This window comes from Ambystoma mexicanum, chromosome 6q (genome assembly GCF_040938575.1).
Source record: "Ambystoma mexicanum isolate Mex_15411 chromosome 6q, UKY_AmexF1_1, whole genome shotgun sequence".
NCBI classification, from domain to species: Eukaryota; Metazoa; Chordata; class Amphibia; order Caudata; family Ambystomatidae; genus Ambystoma; species Ambystoma mexicanum.
Genome location: NC_090937.1, coordinates 64,076,846 through 64,100,321, shown reverse-complemented (window position 1 = coordinate 64,100,321; position 23,476 = coordinate 64,076,846). Strand labels below are relative to the sequence as shown.

General features: G+C 41.6%; 1 protein-coding gene across 2 annotated transcripts in view; it reads left to right on the top strand.

Moving 5' to 3' along the window:
* The window catches only part of LOC138515778 (uncharacterized), an 89,112-nt gene extending 67,017 nt beyond the window's left edge, over positions 1–22,095 (top strand). For both annotated transcript variants that reach the window (XM_069630486.1, XM_069630485.1), the window contains 2 exons: positions 5,672–5,704; positions 8,172–22,095. In XM_069630486.1, the coding sequence (XP_069486587.1) occupies positions 8,284–21,828 (13,545 nt within the window). In that variant the 5' untranslated portion in view covers positions 5,672–5,704; positions 8,172–8,283 and the 3' untranslated portion in view covers positions 21,829–22,095. The remainder of the gene's footprint in view (positions 1–5,671; positions 5,705–8,171) is intronic.
* Positions 22,096–23,476: the final 1,381 nt, after the last annotated feature.

Sequence of the window (23,476 nt, the reverse complement as noted above, 5' to 3'; positions counted from 1 at the left end):
TAACCACCAGACCACTTCCCACCAACCTCTTGTCAAAAAATAAGCATACATTTACCGTTGTATGCGGCACTGCTGCTTGAAGAGTATTTGCCACTTGATGTGTCTGGTTCACTGTAGACTGATTCTTTTTTGGAATATAAGGACAGTTACCAAGAAAATTGCCACTTCTACCACAATAAAGACAAAGATAATTTGCACATCTTTTCTCCCTTTTTTCCTTATATAAAGGCCCTCCACCGAAGCAAAGACGTTTCGTTTTGGGTTTCCTGAAGCGGTAACACAGGCATCAGAAAAGGCGCGCATATTAGCTAGAAATATTGCGCACAGTTAAACGCGCGTACAGTCAGATTTCAAGTTAACCCTTTGCTGACCAGAATCCTTAAGTAAACAAAAGTTGTTTCCAGCAAAGATTACTTTCTTTTTTATGCTGTGCACAGTATTTATCCGAACAATATGAGTTATACTTAGCTCTGAATTTTTAATTTTCTTGCTGTTGGATTTTCTTCTTTTCACTGAATTGAAGTCTCTTTCGTCAAACAAAGGCTGAGATGACAATTTTCAAGTTGCTTAAAGTCCAAATCTCTTCATAAAGGCTCTAGGCCTATAATGCTCAGGAGTAAACCAAAAACATGTCTTGCTCAAATGATTAACTAAATGAAAGGCAGTTTAGAATTGTGAGATTGCACCTTTATTTCCCCCTCAACCAATCATGGCTCCTGCTCTTTTCCACCATCTTGGCTTGGGCTCCCAACTGCACTCTGAAAACTAAAGTTAAGGCCTAACCAGAAACAAAAGAGAAACATAACCAACATTAAATAAAATGAAACACAGATCAAGATTTAACTTTCATTTTACATTCTCAGGGATCTACATCTACTCAGAGACCTGACACATAAACACCCTCCCTCTATTGTCTAAAGATGCTAGTACCAAGTAGCAGATTTCTAAGGTGGGCTACATAGCTTTACTTAAACATAAACCCTTTTTCCTTATTAGACTATGTTTATGACGTGCTACCATTTTCCCGCATGGTATATAGCAGTGCCTTGCAAAAGCTTAAAACTTATGCACAAGCCACAAATATTGGCTTTGGCGATTCTTGTTTTATACAGGACTTCAGTTGCTTGCCAATGCTTATTTTTAACAGGCTTTCAGTGGACCAAAGGGGTGCTTATGAATCGAGTGGATGAAGGCAGGCCTGGTAAGAGAGCGTATTTTTACAACTCCAATTAAGACATTAACTCTCGGAAGACTGCTTTGAACAAACACTGGCAGGCACTTTCAATGTAGAGTCTGATGGAAGGAAAGGTACTGTCACTAACTAACCCTGCTAAAAACTCTACCTTCTGCATACACCTTCTCAAACTCTGAACTAAACACAACCATACCTCTACAGCACAACAAACTGCATGCTTTTCCCAACACCACAACAACAAAACAAACCACACATAGTCTCGCCCAACACCACATGACGGCTAACAACACATAAACACTACGCTCAGTGAATGGTTTCACCAAACTGAAGCTGCTGACAGCACATCACAACTCTCTTGCTCTTTTTCCCTGCTCAGTCCTAGTAACCTACTCACCTCCCTCCTTGCATTATAGATCTGCCAGAGTGCCAAAAGACCACACATGTGTCAACAGTGCACCGTATAAGAACATAACATACATTAAAGATTACAAAAGGGATGCCCACAGTAAGTCTCTGACATCATAGATACAATGCAATACAGTGAATGCATGACATAAGTAACCAAATCTTCATTTTGTTGACCCTATCTATGGACAACTTGGTTACATTTTCCAAAAGACACCATAGACAGTCCTACTCCAAATTATGCAGTTAAGCTGTATGAAAAAGTCACAGGTTTTAGAATGATGGATGATGAGACTGGGGTGACAATGGTGGCTGGGTGCCACCAACCTAAGTGATATAGAGGTCGAGATTCCCCTTAGTAACAAGTTAAGTGTCATATTTTTAAAACTATGCAAGAATTTGGGAGCCTATGGAAATGAAAAGGAACATGACTGAATAACCTGTTCTATGGGTTGAGAAAATGTGTGGATTGAAACTTTAAGTACAAATGGTATTCCAGGCATGGATCCCTTGCTCATTGTGCTTGCCGAGGCATAGTATCATCTCACTGGTGATACCCACCCAACAGAAAGCATTCTACCCAACAGAAAGCATTCTACTTTTGTGTCAGAAACAGCCAGTGCTTTGGCCGAATCCTCTAGGCAGAAGTAGTGGCAAAGGGGCGAGTGGAGCCTGAGAGGACTCGGAGTGCCTGAGAGGAGCAAAGATCATGAGTTTGAGTGGCTGGGAACCGATTATATTGCTGCACTATTGGGAAAGGGTGAGGAGGTTGCAGTACACTGTGGTTTGGTCTGGTGAAAAATTTATTAAGAAAGCCACTAAGCAAAACTGGTTCCTAGGAGACAGTGTTGACTGGGCCTCAGGAAAAGGCTTGGTGAGAGTTGTATACACAGTCTACAGACCATGCAAAGTGGAGCTCACTAGTAGTGTGTAAAGTGCAGCATAGCCTTGACAGTTTTCAGAGTTTGGGCAACTTGGGAAATGTGTGCAGGTTGTAGGTTAGGAGGCTAACAGACAAGAGTTAAGAGGGATCGGTCCAATTGCAGCCCACTAGTTAGCGAAAGCGTACCTTAGCCATCCACACTTCTTTCTCAATCTTTTACCTATTATTGCCCCGGTTTGGTATTAGACCACATTTTGTAACCTCAAAATGTCATCACCAAACATTGCTTGTTACAACCTGCAAAGTTCCCCTTTGTGTAATAAGGCTGGCCCCTCAAAAGCCAACTTTCAGGATCCTTCTGACTCCTTGATAATACAGGCATTATCCTCTGACCATATCACAATTGCAACGCAAACAGATGAAAGTCTACCTGGAGCTATGGATGGTCCTAAAACGGACTCATCTAACACCTCTCTGATTCATGTGTTGTCAAATAGCACAGCAGACTACCTGCAATATGTACCTGTGCTCAGGCAGCAAACGCTTTGAGGTGCAACAAAGATTTTTAGTTTGGGCTATTAGGTGTCACTTGTGACAACTATAAGCTGAAACTAATGCTTTGGAGTACAGATACGGAGAACAGAGGTGGACTGGGAACCAAAAGAGGCACTGCCCGGAATGGCATATGAGGAGGGACACAGATATGTAGGTGTTGTTTGGTTATGTGCCCACCCATTGCCTGCCCATGGCCATGCTAATCCCTATGGACATTCCCAACCATTCCTGCCTCTGCCTGCCCACCTCCTGGGAACTCTTTGAGCATGCTTTAATCAAGCACTTCCATCAGACTAGAATGTTTACATTTGAGTATTGATGAATTGATATATATGAGTATGTTAAATATGTTTTACGTCTGTGAGATACAAAGAATAGTCTGTTTTTAAACAAGGATAAATAATTCAAGAATGTATCTTTTGATATAAATGATCTCATGGTTTATTAAGTTGGTATTGACTAACCACTGAGATAGGAGAGGACTATTCCAATAATTGTGATAGTGTAAGGGAGGGGTAACCGATTTCCTTACCTTATATACTGTTTATCCCATTTTCCCAACTTGAAATCGGTCCCCCAAACACAAAAATATAGGGAAATACCCATTTTTGACAAATGTGCAAGATAAGGCCCACCAGCACAAAGGGGCCAAATGTGAGACACTGCGCCCTAACACAGATGGGTCAAAAGCAGGACCTGGCTCATCGACAGAAACGGGCCAAATGTGAAATGTTGCTCACCAACACAGATGGGCCAAATGCGTGACATGGCTCACTGACACAAATGGGCTAAATGTGAGACATGGCTCGCCAACACAGAAGGGCCAAATACAACCTATGGCTCACTAACACAAATGGGATAAATGTGAGATAAGGCTCACTAAGACAGATGGGATAAATGCAAGATTTGGCACACTGACATAAATGAACTAAATGCAAGATATCACTCACTTATAGAGCTGGTCTAAATACAAAATTTGGCTCACTGGTATAAATGAGCTAAATGCCAGAGATGGCTCCCTAACACATTAATATAAATAAAACATATCATAACACAGATGGGCTAAATGCAACATATGGCTCACTAACACAAATGGGCTAAATGCAACATATGGATGACTAACACAATTGGGCTAAATGTGAAATATGGCTGAATAACACTAGTGGTCTATGTTATAGTAGGTATTAAGAGTGGTGGTGCATAACTGGAGTTCAGTAATGGATTCCCCACCAGACAACACTTACCTTATCTGTTGCTGCTGTTTAACTGTGGCAGACTTCACAGGCGACAACGGGCAAACGGACTGGAGCTGCATTCATGGGAGCTGCCCTTTGTCTTGGGGCCCTTAGCCGACTGGCTTGCTGGGCAAGGGCTGCCCAGAGGGTCAATCGGAGGGCAGTGGACAGGAGGGAGCAGGGGAAAAGGGCCAACCAGGAAGTGGAGAAAGGATTGGAGCAGGTAGGAGGTTTAGAGCTTGCTAAGGCACTAAAAGGGCACAAATATCACTAAGAAATCGATGTGTAGGGGTGGGGGCCCTGGATGAGACTTACCCCAGGCACATGTCACATAAAGTGGTTCCAGGGCTATGGCGAGGGTGCTACACCTTCACTCACAAAACACTAGGCCTCCTGGACAATCAGAGGGCAGTTTTTGGGGAGGCAGGAGGGGAGAAGGAATGACCAGGAAGCGCTGAAAGGATTGGAAAGGGGATGGGGTTTCGAGCATGCTAAGGTGCTAAAAGGCCACAGAAATCACTAAGAAATGGATGTGTGAGTCTGGGGGCTCTGGACTTACCCCAGGCACGGGTCACATAGAGTGGCTTCGGGGCTATGGTGAGGGCGTTACACCTTCACTCACAAAAGACTAGGCCTTCTGGCCAATCAGGGGGCGGTGGGCAGGCCGGCAGGAGGGGAGAAGGGCCGACCAGGAACCAGGGAAAGGATTGGAGCAGGGAGGGGGTTTTAGAGCAGGCTAAGGTGCTAAAAGGGCACACAAATCACTAACAAAATGGATGCGTGGGGCTGGGGGGCTCCGGGTGATACTCCAAGCATGGGTCATATAGCATATATGTTTAATTTCAATAGAAATCATTTTGAAATATAAAAGAGCAGAATCATTGTATAGTTATGGATATATAAGTAAAATGAGGGATGATTATAGGTAAAACAACTAAATGGCCAGCTCCCCCACATTTTCTAGAATGTCTATAACTTGCAAGGGGAACTTCCAAAGTCCTCCTCAAAGCAGCTGTGTCTAAACTGAAATCGGTTGTGAACAAAGAAAATAATATGACAAGCAATATACCTAGTTGGACCCCTGCCTGCTCCCAATGCCACCTCCCTTCCTACTTTTTTTGCTACAGTTCTAGCTCTGGATATAACCTGTATCCACAGGGCAATTGTTACCATGTCTGAGAGTTGATGGTTTGATTCATCCGGTTCCATAAAATATTGAGCTGGTTATATCCCTTAAACTTACATGACACTTGTTTTATTCCTTTTCTATCAGTACATTTTCAAAGAGGTGAAATATTGATTAATTCCCCAAAGAGAGCATGATTCCCATAACAATATCTATTAAGGTTTTTGTGGTTACAATCTATTAAGTTAATGTTTTTATGTTGCTTTTTACAGGGAACTTCTCTCTAAGATGGAGGAGGTTACATGGTAGGTGGCATATTATTTTACTTTTTATATCTATATAAAGCACTCTATAATGGATTCCTTCTCCTATTAAGCTCTGCAAAATATTTTTCTTATTGTCAAATGTATCAGCCTTGGAAGGGTGAACTGGGATTTAAACCTGTGACTGCAGGTTGAATATAGTTTTCTGAGGCAGCATTTAACTGATAGGAGCAGCATTTAGCTATAGAACACTGTGTTGTGTACAAATATCTATGATATCAGCATGCAGAATCTTCAATATGGGGGCAAAATCCAGAATGAACACATTTAAACTTGCACAGAGTTAAAGGAAATTGCCAGGCAAAGCATTGATTACAAAGTGAGTAGAGCAGACAACACGCGTTAGTGCCATCAGTACATGGATCGCAATATCAGGCTATGCTTTAGTACAATGCTAGGCAGAGAACTATACATGGGCTCCTTTTGTAAGCCTGTGAGTGGTAAAGTAGTAAGTCCATGAATCACAGGTACACTTTAATTAGCTTTATTCAATAAGCTACAAAACCTACAGAAGCAACCCCAGCCTCCTCAGTTCCCAGCTCCTTCGTAGCTGCAACCCTTCTCTCTTCAATCATAAAAATTCCCCCATTCCATATTCTGCGTTTTATGAGAATCTTCATTCTTTTTTTATGTCATCCAACTTTAAATTTCAGCAGCTCCAGATTGCAAATACACACCAACTATTTACAATAATAAATACAACAGTAACACAAGGTGTAAAACAAAGGCTTAAAGCCCACTCTGCAAGAAGCAGAAATAAAGTTTTGACGCTACTATTTTTGCTTCATCGCAAAGAGCACATGGTTTAACGCCACCATGGAAAATCCGTCTGACATTAGCACCTGCGAAAAGCACCCAGATTTCTTTGAAATCCATTCCAAAAGCTGGCTGCAAAGTGTACTGTGTAGGCACCAGTTATGCTTTTTTTTTTACAAAAGGGAGCGTAAAAGCAAGTAGTAAAGGCAGTTTTGGCTGTTCTGCTCAATATTATTTTGAAAAAGTAAAAAATTGCACGCATAGGACTCAACAGCACGTATGTGTTAATGTTGGTGGCTCCCTGCATGTAATTTTCACTTTTAATGATATGACCAGGACAGAATTTTCCATTGAAAAGCAAAAAGGTCTGTCCCAGAAAGGTTAGGATTTGAAGCAGGACAGCCATGGTGTTGCCAAACATACATATAGCTGCTGTGCTAAACAGCACACATGATGTTACTGATCCGTAAAATAAGGCAGAAGTTCATAGACGTACAATCCAATGCTATATAAGAAAAGACAGGCAGATTTCTTCCCCTTGTTTTCATTACTGGTATTTTTAATAATACAAATGTTTTGTAGAACAGAGAGACTTGGCATATCTGCTAAGTCAATAGTAAGTGCCGTAGTTGGGTGCGCTTTTGAATATTTCTTAGGGTATTATCTGTTTGGGCAACAGCAAAATTAAGTGGGAAAAAAAAGATTTGGTGAAGCCGAGTGGACCAGATAAAAGGTGCACATGAGGTACAGAGGGTGGGAGAGACAGTTTTCTCAAGCTGCTTCAGGTTTCCACAGGTTTCCACAGCATTGGAAACATCCTTGGCATTTAAATACTGAAGTGCTTCTGTGTTGCTGAAAGCCTCTGCCTGCCTGACTGCATGTCTACAATAAGTAGACATCTCAAACTGTCCAATCTAGCAACAGTGTTGTGCTGTTGTGACCCTTTCTGCTCGCCCCTACCAGCTGAGAATCTGCCAGCAAAGTAATTCTGCTAAGCCCTACCTTACACCTGTGTGCCTGCACATTGAGATGGGACAGGGGAAGTATGCTGCAGAAGGGGCACCCCATTCTAGCTTCAGACCAAATAATAGGAATTGACTCAGCAGCAGGGAGAGCTGGCACGAACATTCTGCAATCTGTGTGAAAAACCGCAGTTACATATGAGATTCCACACACAACCTATGCAAATATTTCCATTTGCCGGTCTAGGCAAGGTGGAAAAAAAATCACATAAACACAGAGTGTCAAAGATGCTAAATCATTTCACGAGGCCAAGCATGTTTACGTTTTCATGTTGAAAAATGCTCTGCATTTCCAGCAGCAATAAGCAAAAGCTCCCAATAGGAAGCTTTTGCTAGATTGCTGCTGCAAGAGCACTGCATTAGCTTCCACACATGAAACTGAGCCAGCTTACAAAATGGCTGCACCCAAGTGCTTGAAAATCGAGGCTTTAAAAGTCGTGAACACATTTTTCCATACAAACCTTTTTTTAAAACAATGCTAATATATCTTTTTTATGGCCAACATTTTTAAAGGATAACATTTTTGACTGAGCTACCCCTTTAGGAGTTCTGGCAGAGCACTTAGTTTTTCTGTAGCTAGACCTAATGAGGGAACTGACGAACAGAAATAAAAACAAATGCAATGTAAACATGCTCTAACGTTTCTTCCATTCATTATTTTTGTGCTTTAGATACTGTGTGCCTGAAGTGAACAAAATTGGTGCTTAACCTCAAGAAACACATGGAGGGTGACATTTAGAGAGATCAAGCACTATGGAGCAGCAGTTTCTTGAGGTTTAACAAATGAAAAAACATCAAGGTCCAAAGAAACTGACAGACACAGAAGATGAAAGCTCCACAGATCCAAAAGCCCAAAAACATCAGGACACAGAAGCCCAAAAGAGCACGGATCAAAAGTGCTCAAAGAATCTGCAGAAGATGAAAGCAAAATGTCTCAGAGTCTGCAGCCTGTACATTGTTGTTTGTGTCTTTCAGTATTTTAAATGGAGCATTGCCGTTCCATTTCTCTGTGTGCTACTATGCAAAAGCATTTCCTGCCTCTGTTCTCTGGGCACACAGCGCACCAAAGAGAAAGACCCCAGGGAATGGAAAGAAAAAGGAGAGCTGGAGGACAGAGACAATCAAGCTTCCCACGAGCTGCCAATACTGACATCAAGCTTTGAGGAGGTGCAAGTCTCACTCGAGCGAATCCGAGAGGAACTGTTTGAGCAAGAGCACTGCTGTTCAGTGGTGCAGCAAAACAGACAAGAACAGTGCCAGAATGGCCTTGCAGGTCCAGATCAACAGAATTACTCAAATCAATCGCAAGCCCATGGTCAGCACAGCCAGAAACAGGAAGAAGAACCAAGAGTCAAAGCATCTGGCATCATAAATAAGCTGCTAGCTCCATTTCATAAAGGCTTCAAGGAAACACAAAGCCTAGAGTTTCACAGGCAGTGGATGAAACATTTCATAGACTATCAACATTTCGAAGGGTCTCGACTCTGTGCAGTACTGGGTTCCAATGATCTACAGGGTCCAAAGAGCGGCAAGGAACACAACAGACGAAACAAAAAGAACATAAAGAAATGCAAGAACAGGAACAGAAGAGATTGTAGCTGCAATGTGCAGACGCACAAAGTACCCAGAAAGAAGTCAGGCAAATGCTGCAGGCAGATGTGTCACAACACATGTCAATGCTTAGAACACCGGGGCTCTGGAGATTCAGAATTCCAGGGAAAGCAGATCCATAAGGTATTGCAACTCAGGGATGATATAGAGATTTTGGATTTTAAACTTTTTCAAGAGCAGGACAATGTAGTGCCAAAAAACAGAGAAGAGCAAAGCCCTAAGCAGACACGAGACAGAGAACAGCATTTCCCAAGAGCGGATAGCACCAAAGGACCAGGAAGTCAGGTGAAGCAGAGCCTGCAAGGAAGCACAGGCCACCAACATCAGGTCACGGTGGGCCCACTGCAGCTGCAAGCACTTGGCCCTAATGTCTTAAGAAACCCAGTTAAACAAAGTTTAATTAAGCCACAACTAGAAGAATCAGCTTATAAGCATCAGCATGATACACAAGAACGTGACACTGAGAAGACAGAAAGGCTGACATGGAAAGGCCAATACAAGCAAAATGTGCCAAAATCAGGAAGATTGAAACAGCCGCTAAGCCTGGAAAATTCACGCCCACCTCTGAACAATCAAAAGAGAAAAAGACAAGAAATCTGGGTTGGAAGCAGGCAAGGGCAAGCATGGCCTTTTGAAATTCAATGTGCAGAATTGATTTGTAAGAGAGGCACAAGTAAGAGGGCCATGAGGATTGTGATTGACCTGTTACCAACAGAAAGTCTGCCCCTCCCAGATATCAACAGACGGGCTGCATGGTGGTGCCCCAAAGATGAGCAGGATGTGGAATGGAGGGACAGAATGGAGGAAAAAGCCCTTGAAGAGAAGTGCCTTATTGAAATATTGGGAGAAAAACAGCCGTGTCCCAGAGAACTGCCACATTCTGAAAAGGAGGTTTCTAATACAATCCAAACCTCTGAACCTCACCATCCAACGGAACAACATGAAACTGATTTGGTATATCCCCAGAGGCAACAAGATCCTGAACAGAAGGTTCATAAAAATACACATGCAATTGCTTCAGAGGACCCCAAAAATGTGCTAACCCTGGAAGACCATTGCTTAGAGGACCTCATAAAGTCAGAAGAGCAAGATTCTGAGCAGCTGCAATACATACACTCATATGAACGAAAGCTAAAAAGAAGAGTATTTTTGTTTAACAATAGGTACAGACTTAAACACTCTTTTGAAAAGCATGCAAACTTAATCCGCAAAAGTGGAAAATCAATGAAATCCATCATGATTGTTAATGATTTGTTAGCAATAGAAGGTCTATCCCTCTTAAATATCAAGAGATGGAGGGAATGGTGGTGCCCCAAAAATAAGCAGGGTTTGGAACACTGCAAACAAATGGAGGGAAATGTCTTCAAAGAGCAGGGGATAATTGAAACATTTGGTACTGAAAAGCACGGCCGCAGGCAGCATCCACATCTAGAATCGCATGGTTACAATAACCCAGAGAGACCAGAAGAGCAACAGCAGGTGGAGAAAAAAGAAACAAAATTGGAATTACTACAAAAGCATCATGATCCTGAACAGAAAGTTTGTAAGGATCCACATGTTATAGTCTCCAAAGGCCCAAGAAATCTACGAGGCCTGGAAGAGCTGAAGTTAAAGGTCCTGATAAACTCAGAAGAGCAAGAATCTGAGCAGCTGCAATGCACACACTCCTGTGATCAAATGCATGAAAACAGACACAGATTTAAAGGACCTTTTGAAATGCATTATGCAGAAGTGATTTGCGAGTCAAGCAATTCAGAGACACACATACAGATTGTCGATGGCATGTTAGCAAAAAAACGTCAGCCCCTCTTACATATGCACAAGTGGGGGGCATGGTGGTGCCCGAGAGATGACCGGGGCTCAGAACAGCAGGTCTATGTGGTAGGAAAAGTGTATGAAGAGCAGGGTATTCCAGAAACATTGGGTACTAAAGAGCACTATCTCAGGGAGAAGCCACATCGAGAATGGCAGGATTTCAATAAACCGCAAAAGCCACAACAGCAGTGTCCTGTGGAGCAAATTGAAACTAAATTGGAATGTCCCCAGAAGTATCAAGATGAACAACAGAAACTTTGTAAGGATCTACGCGTCATACCATTTATTGAAATGGTTGGTACAGATCAGCACTGTGCCAGGGTGCCTTCACATCTGGAATGGCAATGGTCCAATAAACTAGAGAGGCCAGAACAGCAGCATCCGGGGGAGCAAAAAGAAAATAAATTGGAATTTCCCCAGAAGCAACAAAAGCCAGAACAGAAACGTCATAAGGATCTATTTAGTGAAATATTGGAACCAGAAAAGCACTGTCCCAGGGAATCATCACTTCCAGACTGGCAATATTCCAATAAACTACAAATCCCAGAATGGCAGCATCTGGTGGAGCAAAAGGAAACTGAATTTGATTTTCCCCAGAAGTATAGAGATCCAGAACTGAGGGTTGAAAAGGAGTCACAGTTTATAGCATCAGATAGTCCTGAATGTTTTCTAGACGTAGAAGAGGAAGAATCTCAGCAGCTACAATGCATAACAACATGCAGTCACATGCACAAAAGACAACATATTCGAGTTGAACGCAAGCACAAGCTCAAAAGACTAGTTGGCATACATTATGCAGGATGGATTTGCAAGAAAGGCAAAACAAAGAAACTCATTAAGGTTACCAATGACTTGTTAGCAAAGGATGGTTTACCTCTCTTACATATTAACATGTGGGGGGCATGGCGGGGCCCCAAAGAGGACCAATGTTCAGAACAGCAGGTCTACAGGGTGAGAAAATCTCTTGAAGAGCAGGGGATCGCCAAAACATATGGTGCAAAAAAGCACTGTCCCATGGAGAATCCATATATAGAATGTCAAGATTTCAATAAACCCCAAAAGGCAGAACATCAGTACCCTGTGGAGCAAAATGAAACTGATTTGGAATTTCCCCACAAGCATCCACATCCAGAACAGAAGGTTTGTAAGGATCTCCATGTTATACCTTTTATTGAAATGTTTTGTATGGATAAACCCGGTCACAGGGTCCCTTCACATCTAGGATGTCAATATTCAAATAAACAACACATGCCAGAAGAGTGGTATCCAAAGGAGCAAAGGAAAACTGAATTGGAATTTCCCCAGAAGCATAACGATCCAGAACAGAGGGTTCAAAAGCATTCAAATGCTATAGCATTGGATGATACCAAAAATCTACTAAGCCTGGAAGAGCCAAGTTCACAGCACCTTATAAATTCAAAAGAGCAAAGATCTGGGCAGCTGCAATACATACCCACATGTGATCAAATGCTAAAAAGAAGATCATTTTGTGTTGAAAACAGGGATATATTTAATGAACCATTTGAAATGCATTATCCAGAACTGATTTCCAAGAGAGGCAAGACAAAGAATCCCATAAAGGTTGTCAATGCTGTGTTAGCAAATAAAGGTCAGCCCCTATTATATATACACAAGAGGGCGGCGTGGTGGTGCCCCAGAGATGATCAGGGTTCAGAACAGCAAGTCTATGTGGTGGGAAAAGCTCCTGAAGATAAGGGTATTCCTGAAACATTAGGTACAAAAACACATTGTCCCATGGAGAATCCATATATAGAATATCAAGATTTCAATAAACCCCAAAAGGCAGAACATCAGTACCCTGTGGAGCAAAATGAAACTGATTTGGAATTTCCCCACAAGCATCCACATCCAGAACAGAAGGTTTGTAAGGATCTCCATGTTATACCTTTTATTGAAATGTTTTGTATGGATAAACCCAGTCACAGGGTGCCTTCACATCTAGGATGTCAATATTCAAATAAACAACACATGCCAGAAGAGTGGTATCCAAAGGAGCAAAGGAAAACTGAATTGGAATTTCCCCAGAAGCATAACGATCCAGAACAGAGGGTTCAAAAGCATTCAAATGCTATAGCATTGGATGATACCAAAAATCTACTAAGCCTGGAAGAGCCAAGTTCACAGCACCTTATAAATTCAAAAGAGCAAAGATCTGGGCAACTGCAATACATACCCACATGTGATCAAATGCTAAAAAGAAGATCATTTTGTGTTGAAAACAGGGATATATTTAATGAACCATTTGAAATGCATTATCCAGAACTGATTTCCAAGAGAGGCAAGACAAAGAATCCCATAAAGGTTGTCAATGCCGTGTTAGCAAATAAAGGTCAACCCCTATTACATATACACAAGAGGGGGGCGTGGTGGTGCCCCAGAGATGATCAGGGTTCAGAACAGCAAGTCTATGTGGTGGGAAAAGCTCCTGAAGATAAGGGTATTCCTGAAACATTAGGTACAAAAACACATTGTCCCATGGAGAATCCATATATAGAATGTCAAGATTTCAATAAACCCCAAAAGGCAGAACATCAGTACCCTGTGGAGCAAATTGAAACTAAATTGGAATGTCCCCAGAAGTATCAAGATGAACAACAGAAACTTTGTAAGGATCTACGCGTCATACCATTTATTGAAATGTTTGGTACAGATCAGCACTGTGCCAGGGTGCCTTCACATCTAGAAGGGCAATGGTCCAATAAAATAGAGAGGCCAATACAGCAGCATCCGGGGGAGCAAAAAGAAAATAAATTGGAATTTCCCCAGAAGCAACAAAAGCCAGAACAGAAACGTCATAAGGATCTATTTAGTGAAATATTGGAACCAGAAAAGCACTGTCCCAGGGAATCATCACTTCCAGACTGGCAATATTCCAATAAACTACAAATCCCAGAATGGCAGCATCTGGTGGAGCAAAAGGAAACTGAATTTGATTTTCCCCAGAAATATAGAGATCCAGAACTGAGGGTTGAAAAGGAGTCACAGTTTATAGCATCAGATAGTCCTGAATGTTTTCTAGACGTAGAAGAGGAAGAATCTCAGCAGCTGCAATGCATAACAACATGCAGTCACATGCACAAAAGACAACATATTCGAGTTGAATGCAAGCACAGGCTCAAAAGACTAGTTGGCATACATTATGCAGGATGGATTTGCAAGAAAGGCAAAACAAAGAAACTCATTAAGGTTATCAATGACTTGTTAGCAAAGGATGGTTTACTTCTCTTACATATTAACAGGTGGGGGGCATGGCGGGGCCCCAAAGAGGACCAATGTTCAGAACAGCAGGTCTACAGGGTGAGAAAATCTCTTGAAGAGCAGGGGATCGCCAAAACATATGGTGCAAAAAAGCACTGTCCCATGGAGAATCCATATATGGAATGTCAGGATTTCAATAAACCCCAAAAGCCAGAACATCAGTACTCTGCCGAGCAAAATGAAACTGATTTGGAATTTCCCCACAAGCATAGAAATCCAGAACAGAAGGTTTGTAAGGATCTCCATGTTACACCTTTTATTGAAATGTTTTGTATGGATAAACCCGGTCACAGGGTGCCTTCACATCTAGGATGTCAATATTCAAATAAACAACACATGCCAGAAGAGTGGTATCCAAGGGAGCAAAAGAAAACTGAATTGGAATTTCCCCAGAAGCATAATGATCCAGAACAGAGGGTTCAAAATGTTTCAAATGCTATAGCATTGAATGATCCCGAAAATCTACTTAGCCTGGAAGAGCCAAGTTCAGAGCACCTTATAAACTCAAAAGAGCAAAGATCTGGGCAACTGCAATACATACCCACATGCGATCAAATGCTAAAAAGAAGATCATTTTGTGTTGAAAACAGGGATATATTTAATGAACCATTTGAAATGCATTATCCAGAACTGATTTCCAAGAGAGGCAAGACAAAGAATCCCATAAAGGTTGTCAATGCCGTGTTAGCAAATAAAGGTCAACCCCTATTACATATACACAAGATGGGGGCGTGGTGGTGCCCCAGAGATGATCAGGGTTCAGAACAGCAAGTCTATGTGGTGGGAAAAGCTCCTGAAGATAAGGGTATTCCTGAAACATTAGGTACAAAAACACATTGTCCCATGGAGAATCCATATATAGAATGTCAAGATTTCAATAAACCCCAAAAGGCAGAACATCAGTACCCTGTGGAGCAAAATGAAACTGATTTGGAATTTCCCCACAAGCATCCACATCCAGAACAGAAGGTTTGTAAGGATCTCCATGTTATACCTTTTATTGAAATGTTTTGTATGGATAAACCCGGTCACAGGGTGCCTTCACATCTAGGATGTCAATATTCAAATAAACAACACATGCCAGAAGAGTGGTATCCAAGGGAGCAAAGGAAAACTGAATTGGAATTTCCCCAGAAGCATAATGATCCAGAACAGAGGGTTCAAAAGCATTCAAATGCTATAGCATTGGATGACACCAAAAATCTACTTAGCCTGGAAGAGCCAAGTTCAGAGCACCTTATAAACTCAAAAGAGCAAAGATCTGGGCAACTGCAATACATACCCACATGTGATCAAATGCTAAAAAGAAGATCATTTTGTGTTGAAAACAGGGATATATTTAATGAACCATTTGAAATGCATTATCCAGAACTGATTTCCAAGAGAGGCAAGACAAAGAATCCCATAAAGGTTGTCAATGCCGTGTTAGCAAATAAAGGTCAACCCCTATTACATATACACAAGAGGGGGGTGTCGTGGTGCCCCAGAGATGATCAGGGTTCAGAACAGCAAGTCTATGTGGTGGGAAAAGCTCCTGAAGATAAGGGTATTCCTGAAACATTAGGTACAAAAACACATTGTCCCATGGAGAATCCATATATAGAATGTCAAGATTTCAATGAACCCCAAAAGGCAGAACATCAGTACCCTGTGGAGCAAAATGAAACTGATTTGGATTTTCCCCACAAGCATCCACATCCAGAACAGAAGGTTTGTAAGGATCTCCATGTTATACCTTTTATTGAAATGTTTTGTATGGATAAACCCGGTCACAGGGTGCCTTCACATCTAGGATGTCAATATTCAAATAAACAACACATGCCAGAAGAGTGGTATCCAAGGGAGCAAAGGAAAACTGAATTGGAATTTCCCCAGAAGCATAATGATCCAGAACAGAGGGTTCAAAATGTTTCAAATGCTATAGCATTGGATGATCCCAAAAATCTAAGCCTGGAAGAGCCAAGTTCAGAGCACCTTATAAACTCAAAAGAGAAAAGATCTGGGCAACTGCAATACATACCCACATGTGATCAAATGCTAAAAAGAGGATCATTTTGTGTTAAAAACAGGGATAGATTTAATGAACCATTTGAAATGCATTATCCAGAACTGATTTTCAAGAAAGGCAAAACAAAGAATCCCATAATGGTTGTCAATGCCGTGTTAGCAAATAAAGGTCAACCCCTATTATATATACACAAGAGGGGGGCGTGGTGGTGCCCCAGAGATGATCAGGGTTCAGAACAGCAAGTCTATGTGGTGGGAAAAGCTCCTGAAGTTAAGGGTTTTCCTGAAACATTAGGTACAAAAACACACTGTCCCATGGAAAAGCCACATCTCGAATTGCTGGATTTCAATAAACCACAAACGCCAGAAGAGAAGTATCCCGTGGAGCAAAATGAAAGTGAATTGGAATTTCCCCAGAATCATCAAGATCCAGAACAGAAAGTTTGTAATGATCTACATGTTATATGGAGCATTGTCGTTCCATTTCTCTGTGTGCTCCTATGCAAAAGCATTTCCTGCGTCTGTTCTCTGGACACACAGCACGCCAAAGAGCAAAACCCAAGGAAATGTAAAGAAAAAGGACTGCTGCAAGACAGAGACAATCAAGCTTCCCACGATCTGCCAATACTGACATCAAGCTTTGAGGAGGTGCAAGTCTCACTCGAGCCAGTCCAAGAGCAACTGTTTGAGCAAGAGCACTGCTGTTCAGTGGTGCAGCAAAACAGACAAGAACAGTGCCAGAATGGCCTTGCAGGTCCAGATCAACAGAATTACTCAAATCAATCACAAGCCCATGATCACCACAGCCAGAAACAGGAAGAAGAACCCAGTATCAAGGCATCTGGAATCATAAAAAAGCTGCACCTTGGGGAGCTGCAAGCTACATTTCATAAAGGTTTCAAGGAAACAAAAAGCCTAGAGTTTCACAGGCAGTGGATCAAACATTTCACAGACTATCAACATTTTGAGGGGACTCGACTCTGTGCAGAACTGGGTTCTAATGACATACACGCTCCAAGGAGCGGCAGGGAACAGAACAGCCAAAACAAAAATAACTTAAAGAAATGCAAGAACAGGAACAGAAGAGATTGTAGCTTCAATGTGCAGATGCACAAAGTACCCAGAAAGAAGTCAGGCAAATGCTGCAGGCAGATGTGTCACAACACGCGTCAATGCTTAGAATACAGGGGCTGTGGAGATTCAGAATTCCAGGGAAAGCAGATCCATAAGGAAGTGCAACTCAGGGATGATCTAGAGATTTCGGATTTTAAACTTCTCCAAGAGCAGGACAATACATTGCCAAAAACCAGAGAAGAGCAAGGCCCCAAGCAGACACGAGACACAGGACAGCATTTCCCAAGAGCGGATAGCACCAAAGGACCAGAAAGTCAGGTGAAGCAGAGCCTGCAAGGAATGACAGGCCCCCATCATCGATTCATGGTGGGCCCACTGCAGCTGCAAGCTCTTGGCCCTAATGTGTTAAGAAACCCAGTTAAACGAAGTTTCATTACGCCACAACTAGAAGAATCAGCTTATAAGCATCAGCATGATGCACAAGAAAGTGACACTGAGAAGACAGAAAGGCTGACATGGAAAGGCCAATACAAGCAAAATGTGCCAAAACCGGGGAGATTGAAAGAGCTGCTAAGCCTGGAAAATTCAGGCCCAAATCTGAACAATCAAAAGAGAAAAAGACAAGAAATCTGGGTTGAAAGCAGGCAAGGGCAAGCATGGCCTTTTGAAATTCAATATGCAGAATTGATTTGTAAGAGAGGCACAAGTAAGAGGGCCATGAGGATTGTGATTGACCTGTTACCAACAGAAAGTCTGCCCCTCCCAGATATCAACAGACAGGCTGCATGGTGGTGCCCCAAAGATGAGCAGGATGTGGAATGGAGGGACAGAATGGAGGAAAAAGCCCTTAAAGAGAAGTGCCTTATTGAAACATTGGGAGAAAAACAGCCTTGTCCCAGAGAGCTGTCACATTCTGAAGGCGAGGTTTCTAATACAATCCAAACCTCTGAACCTCAAAATCCAATGGAACAACATGGAACTGATTTGGTATATCCCCAGAGGCAACAAGATCCTGAACAGAAGGTTCATAAAAATACACATGCAATTGCTTCAGATGCACCCAAAAAGGTGCTAAGCCTGGAACACCATTGCTTAGAGGACCTCATAAAGTCAGACGAGCAGGATTCTGAGCAGCTGCAATACATACACTCATATGAACGAAAGCTAAAAAGAAGAGCATATTTGTTTAAAAATAGGCACAGTCTTAAACACTCTTTTAAAATGCATTATGCAAACTTGATTCGCAAAAGTGGAAAATCAAAGAAATCCATCATGATTGTTAATGATTTGTTAGCAATAGAAGGTCTATCCCTCTTAAATATCAAGAGATGGAGGGAATGGTGGTGCCCCAAATATAAGCAGGGTTTGGAACAGTGCAACCAAATGGAAGGAAATGTCTTCAAAGAGCAGTGGACAATTGAAACATTTGGTACCAAAAAGCACGGCCGCAGGCAGCATCCACATCTAGAATTGCATGGTTACAATAACCCAGAGGGACCAGAAGAGCAACGGAAGGTGGAGAAAAAAGAAACAAAATTGGAATTACTACAAAAGCATCATGATCCTGAACAGAAAGTTTGTAAGGATTCACATGTTATAGTCTCCGAAGGCCCAAGAAATCTACTGGGCCTGGAAGAGCTGAAGCAAAAGGTCCTGATAAACTCAGAAGAGCAAGAATCTGAGCAGCTGCAATGCACACACTCCTGTGATCAAATGCTTGAAAACAGACACAGATTTAAAGGACCTTTTGAAATGCATTATGCAGAAGTGATTTGCGAGACCAGCAAGTCAGAGACACTCATACAGATTGTCGATGGCGTGTTAGCAAATAAACGTCAGCCCCTCTTATATATGCACAAGTGGGGGGCATGGTGGTGCCCGAGAGATGACCGGGGCTCAGAACAGCAGGTCTATGTGGTAGGAAATGTGTATGAACAGCAGGGTTTTCCAGAAACAGTGGGTACAAAAGAGCACTCTCTCAGGGAGAAGCCACATCGAGAACAGCAGTATTTCAATAAACAACAAAAGCCACAACAGCAGTTTCCTGTGGAGCAAATTGAAACTAAATTGGAATGTCCCCAGAAGTATCAAGATGAAGAACAGAAACTTTGTAAGGAGCTACGTGTCATACCATTTATTGAAATGTTTGGTACAGATCAGCACTGTGCCAGGGTGCATTCACATCTAGAAGGGCAATGTTCCAATAAACTAGAGAGGCCAGAACAGCAGCATCCGGGGGAGAAAAAAGAAAATAAATTGGAATTTCCCCAGAAGCAACAAAAACCAGAACAGAAACGTCATAAGGATCTACTATTTAGTGAAATATTGGGAACAGAAAAGCACTGTCCCAGGGAGTCATCACTTCTAGACTGGCAATATTCCATTAAACTACAAATCCCAGAATGGCAGCATCTGGTGGAGCAAAAGGAAACTGACCTTGATTTTCCCCAGAAGCATAGAGATCCTGAACTGTGGGTTGAAAAGGATGCACAGCTTATAGCATCAGATAGTCCTGAATGTTTTCTAGACATAGAAGAGGAAGAATCTGAGCAGCTACAATGCATAAACACATGCAGTCAAATGCATAAAAGACAACATATTCGGGTTGAACGCAAGCACAGGCTTAAAAGACTTGTTGACATGCATTATGCAGGATGGATTTGGAAGAAAGGCAAAACAAAGAAACTCATTAAGGTTATCAATGACTTGTTAGCAAAAGATGGTTTACCTCTCTTACATTTTAACAGATGGGGGGCATGGCGGCACCTCAAAGAGGACCAATGTTCAGAACAGCAGGCCTACAGAGTGAGAAAATCACCTGAAGAGCAGGGGATCGCCAAGACATATGGTGCAAAAAAGCACTGTCCCAGGGAGAATCCAAATATAGAATGTCAGAATTTCAATAAACCCCAAAAGCCAGAACATCAGTACACCGTGGAGCAAAATGAAACTGATTTGGAATTTCCCCACAAGAATCCAAATCCAGAACAGAAGGTTTGTAAGGATCTCCATGTTATACCTTTTATTGAAATGTTTTGTATGGATAAACCCTGTCCCAGGGTACCTTCACATCGAGGATGTCAATATTCAAATAAACAACACATGCCAGAAGAGTGGTATCCAAGGGAGCAAAAGAAAACCGAATTGGAATTTCCCCAGAAGCATAACGATCCAGAACAGAGGATTCAAAATGTTTCAAATGCTATAGCATTGGATGATCCCAAAAATCTACTAAGACTGGAAGAGCCAAAATCAGAGCACTTTATATACTCAAAAGAGCAAAGATCTGGGCAACTGCAATACAAACCCACATGTGATCAAATGCTAAAAAGAGGATCATTTTGTGTTGAAAACCGGGACAGATTTAATGAACCATTTGAAATGAATAATCTAGAACTAACTTTTAAGAGAGGCAATACAAAGAATCCCATAAAGGTTGTCAATGGCGTGTTAGCAAATACATGTCAACCCCTATTACATATACACAAGTGGGGGGCATGGTGGTGCCCCAGAGATGACCAGGGTTCAGAAAAGCAAGTCTATGTGGTGGGAAAAGCTCCTGAAGATAAGGGTATTCCTGAAACATTGGGTACAAAAACACACAGTGCCATGGACAAGCCACTTCTCGAATTGCCGGATTTCAATGAACTACAAACACCAGAAGAGCAGTATCCTGTGGAGCAAAATGAAAGTGAGTTGGAATTTCCCCAGAATCATCAAGATCCAGAACAAAAAGTTTTTAATGATCTACATGTTGTACCATTTATTGAAATGTTGGATACAGATAAGCACTATCCCAGGGTGCCTTCACATCTAAAATGGCAATATTCCAATAAACATCAGATGCCAGAACAGCAGAATCGGGGGGAGAAAAAAGAACTTGGATTGGTATTTCCCCAGAAGCACCAAGATCCAAAACTGATGGCTCAAAGGGATCCACATGGAATACTGTGTAGTGACTTGTGGGGAATGGAAAATCACAGTTCCAGGGAGCATCCACTTCTGGAATGGCAATATTCCAACAAACTACAGATGCTGGAACAGCAACATCTGGTTCAACAAAAACAAACTGAATTAGAATTTCCTGAGAAGCATCAACATCGAGAACAGAGGGTTCATAAGGATTCACCCATTAAAGCATTGGATGATCCCAAACATCTGCCAGCCCTTGAAGAGCCAGGTTCAGAGGACCTTTTAAACTCAGAAGAGCAAGGATCTGAGCAGCTGCAACACATTCCAACATGTGATCGAATGCTTAAAAACAGTTACAGATTCAAAGGACTGTTGGAATTTCATCATGCAGAACTGATTTGCAATACAGGAAAGACAAAGAAATCCATAGAGGCTGTCAAATGCATGTTAGAAAAGGAAAGCCTAAACCTCTTCCATATACACAGATGCGGGGCATGCTGGTGCCCCAGAGATGACCAAGGTTCAGAGGAGGAGGTCTACATGGTAGGAAATGCTCTTGAAGAGCAGGGCATTCCTGAAACATTGAATAGACAATATCACTGTGCCAGGGAGAAGCCACATCTAGAATGACAGGTTTTCAGAAAACTACCATTTATTTTTATTTTTTCATTGGTGTATTACAGTCACATAGCGACTTTTTATACGCACACAATAATGGAAGAAGTGAAACAAGCATAATAGTTTCAACAAAAGAAACTATTTCAACTGGTAGCCGATTTGATCTAATAGCCCTTTTATAAAAGAGTAACATTTATTTAGGTGATAGATTAAACTAAAAGCGTTGCCAGCGAGATATAGGCTCTATATACTATCTCCTATCTTATCGTCGATGTAAGGTTGTCAGTAAGTCAAATAAAATGTCTTACATATAAGTATGAAGCTTCAGTTCATTTACACATAATCTGCATGTGCGATTGTGCCTAGGGATATTTAGTGGCGTTACTTTAATTTCCAAAAACTCCATCATGTTAAACATCATTCTGATATATTTCCAGAGAGGAGTTTTGCTGGGAAGAGCAAACATATATACAGGAGGTCAAGGTCGTTCCAGCCATGACTTGATGAAATAACCACTGTTAGCTCTGGTCGCCAAATTCACTATTGTGTTCTATGTGTCGTAAATGGAAATAGTTTTCCTTGTCTGTTTTTTTTAAAACTCCATAGTTATGGCCACGGCCATGAGAGGAGCCAAACGAGGCCTCTGTATACAAAATGTTTCAAATAAGGCATCAACAATAGTGCCTTTAAGATAGCTAGCATTTTTTTAATAATCATCTGGAGGCACGACAGCAAACAATGAATCAGGGTTCGCATTTACATACTTCCAGTGATATTTAATGCGCTTGGTGATAAGGATCGAGCGTATAGACCTTAAGTTAAATTCTAAATAAGTATATTCAATTGTGGCTCTGAAAGGAAGCCTTCATGTTTATTCTAGAATTTTCCTCACTGTGATATCTAGCTTCTTGATGTGATTGCAGGCCAGTATTTCGGACCCATATGTAATTATGGGGAGAATATTTGCTTGATAGACTTTTAGCACTGTGCTCAGCGCGTAGCCCACATGTCTAGGGGAGATGTTTTTAAGGGCTCCCAATATTGAGATACCTGTTATTGTGTGTTCATCAATTGGGCATGCAATTCTACGTTTTCATCAATGATGATGAATAGATATTTTTATTGATCAACTTCTCCAATGGTATGGTCATTCAGAGACCATTTGTAACCATTAAATGGACACTTTTCCCTGGGTAAAAAGTAATGATTTTGGTTTTAGTTGTCTTTATTTTGAGCCTTTTTAAAGCAGTATATGCCCCAAGTAGAGATAATTGTGCTTGTAGGCCCCTGTGTGTGCTGTCAAGTAAGTCCCAGTCTTCTGCACAGCCTAGCCATTGTAAAGTAACTGCACCTAGCTTGGGTTTATGAATTCTTGTAGATCTAAGGGATATTGGGAGATCAGCCAGGTACAGATTAAACAGGGTGGGGGCCAATATACACACCAGCTTTAATCCAGTGTAAGTAGAAACTTTATCAGTAACCACCTCAATCGAATTTAGACACTTGTGTTAGAATAAAATCCCTTGATCATCTTAAGCAAGCCTCTCTGGAGGCCCCAAGTTGTAGTTTTTTTTCCAGAGAAGATCTCTGCAAACTGTGTTGAATGCCAAGCTAAAATCTATAAACTACAAAAAAAAGAGCTTGGTCACAAGTTTACAAA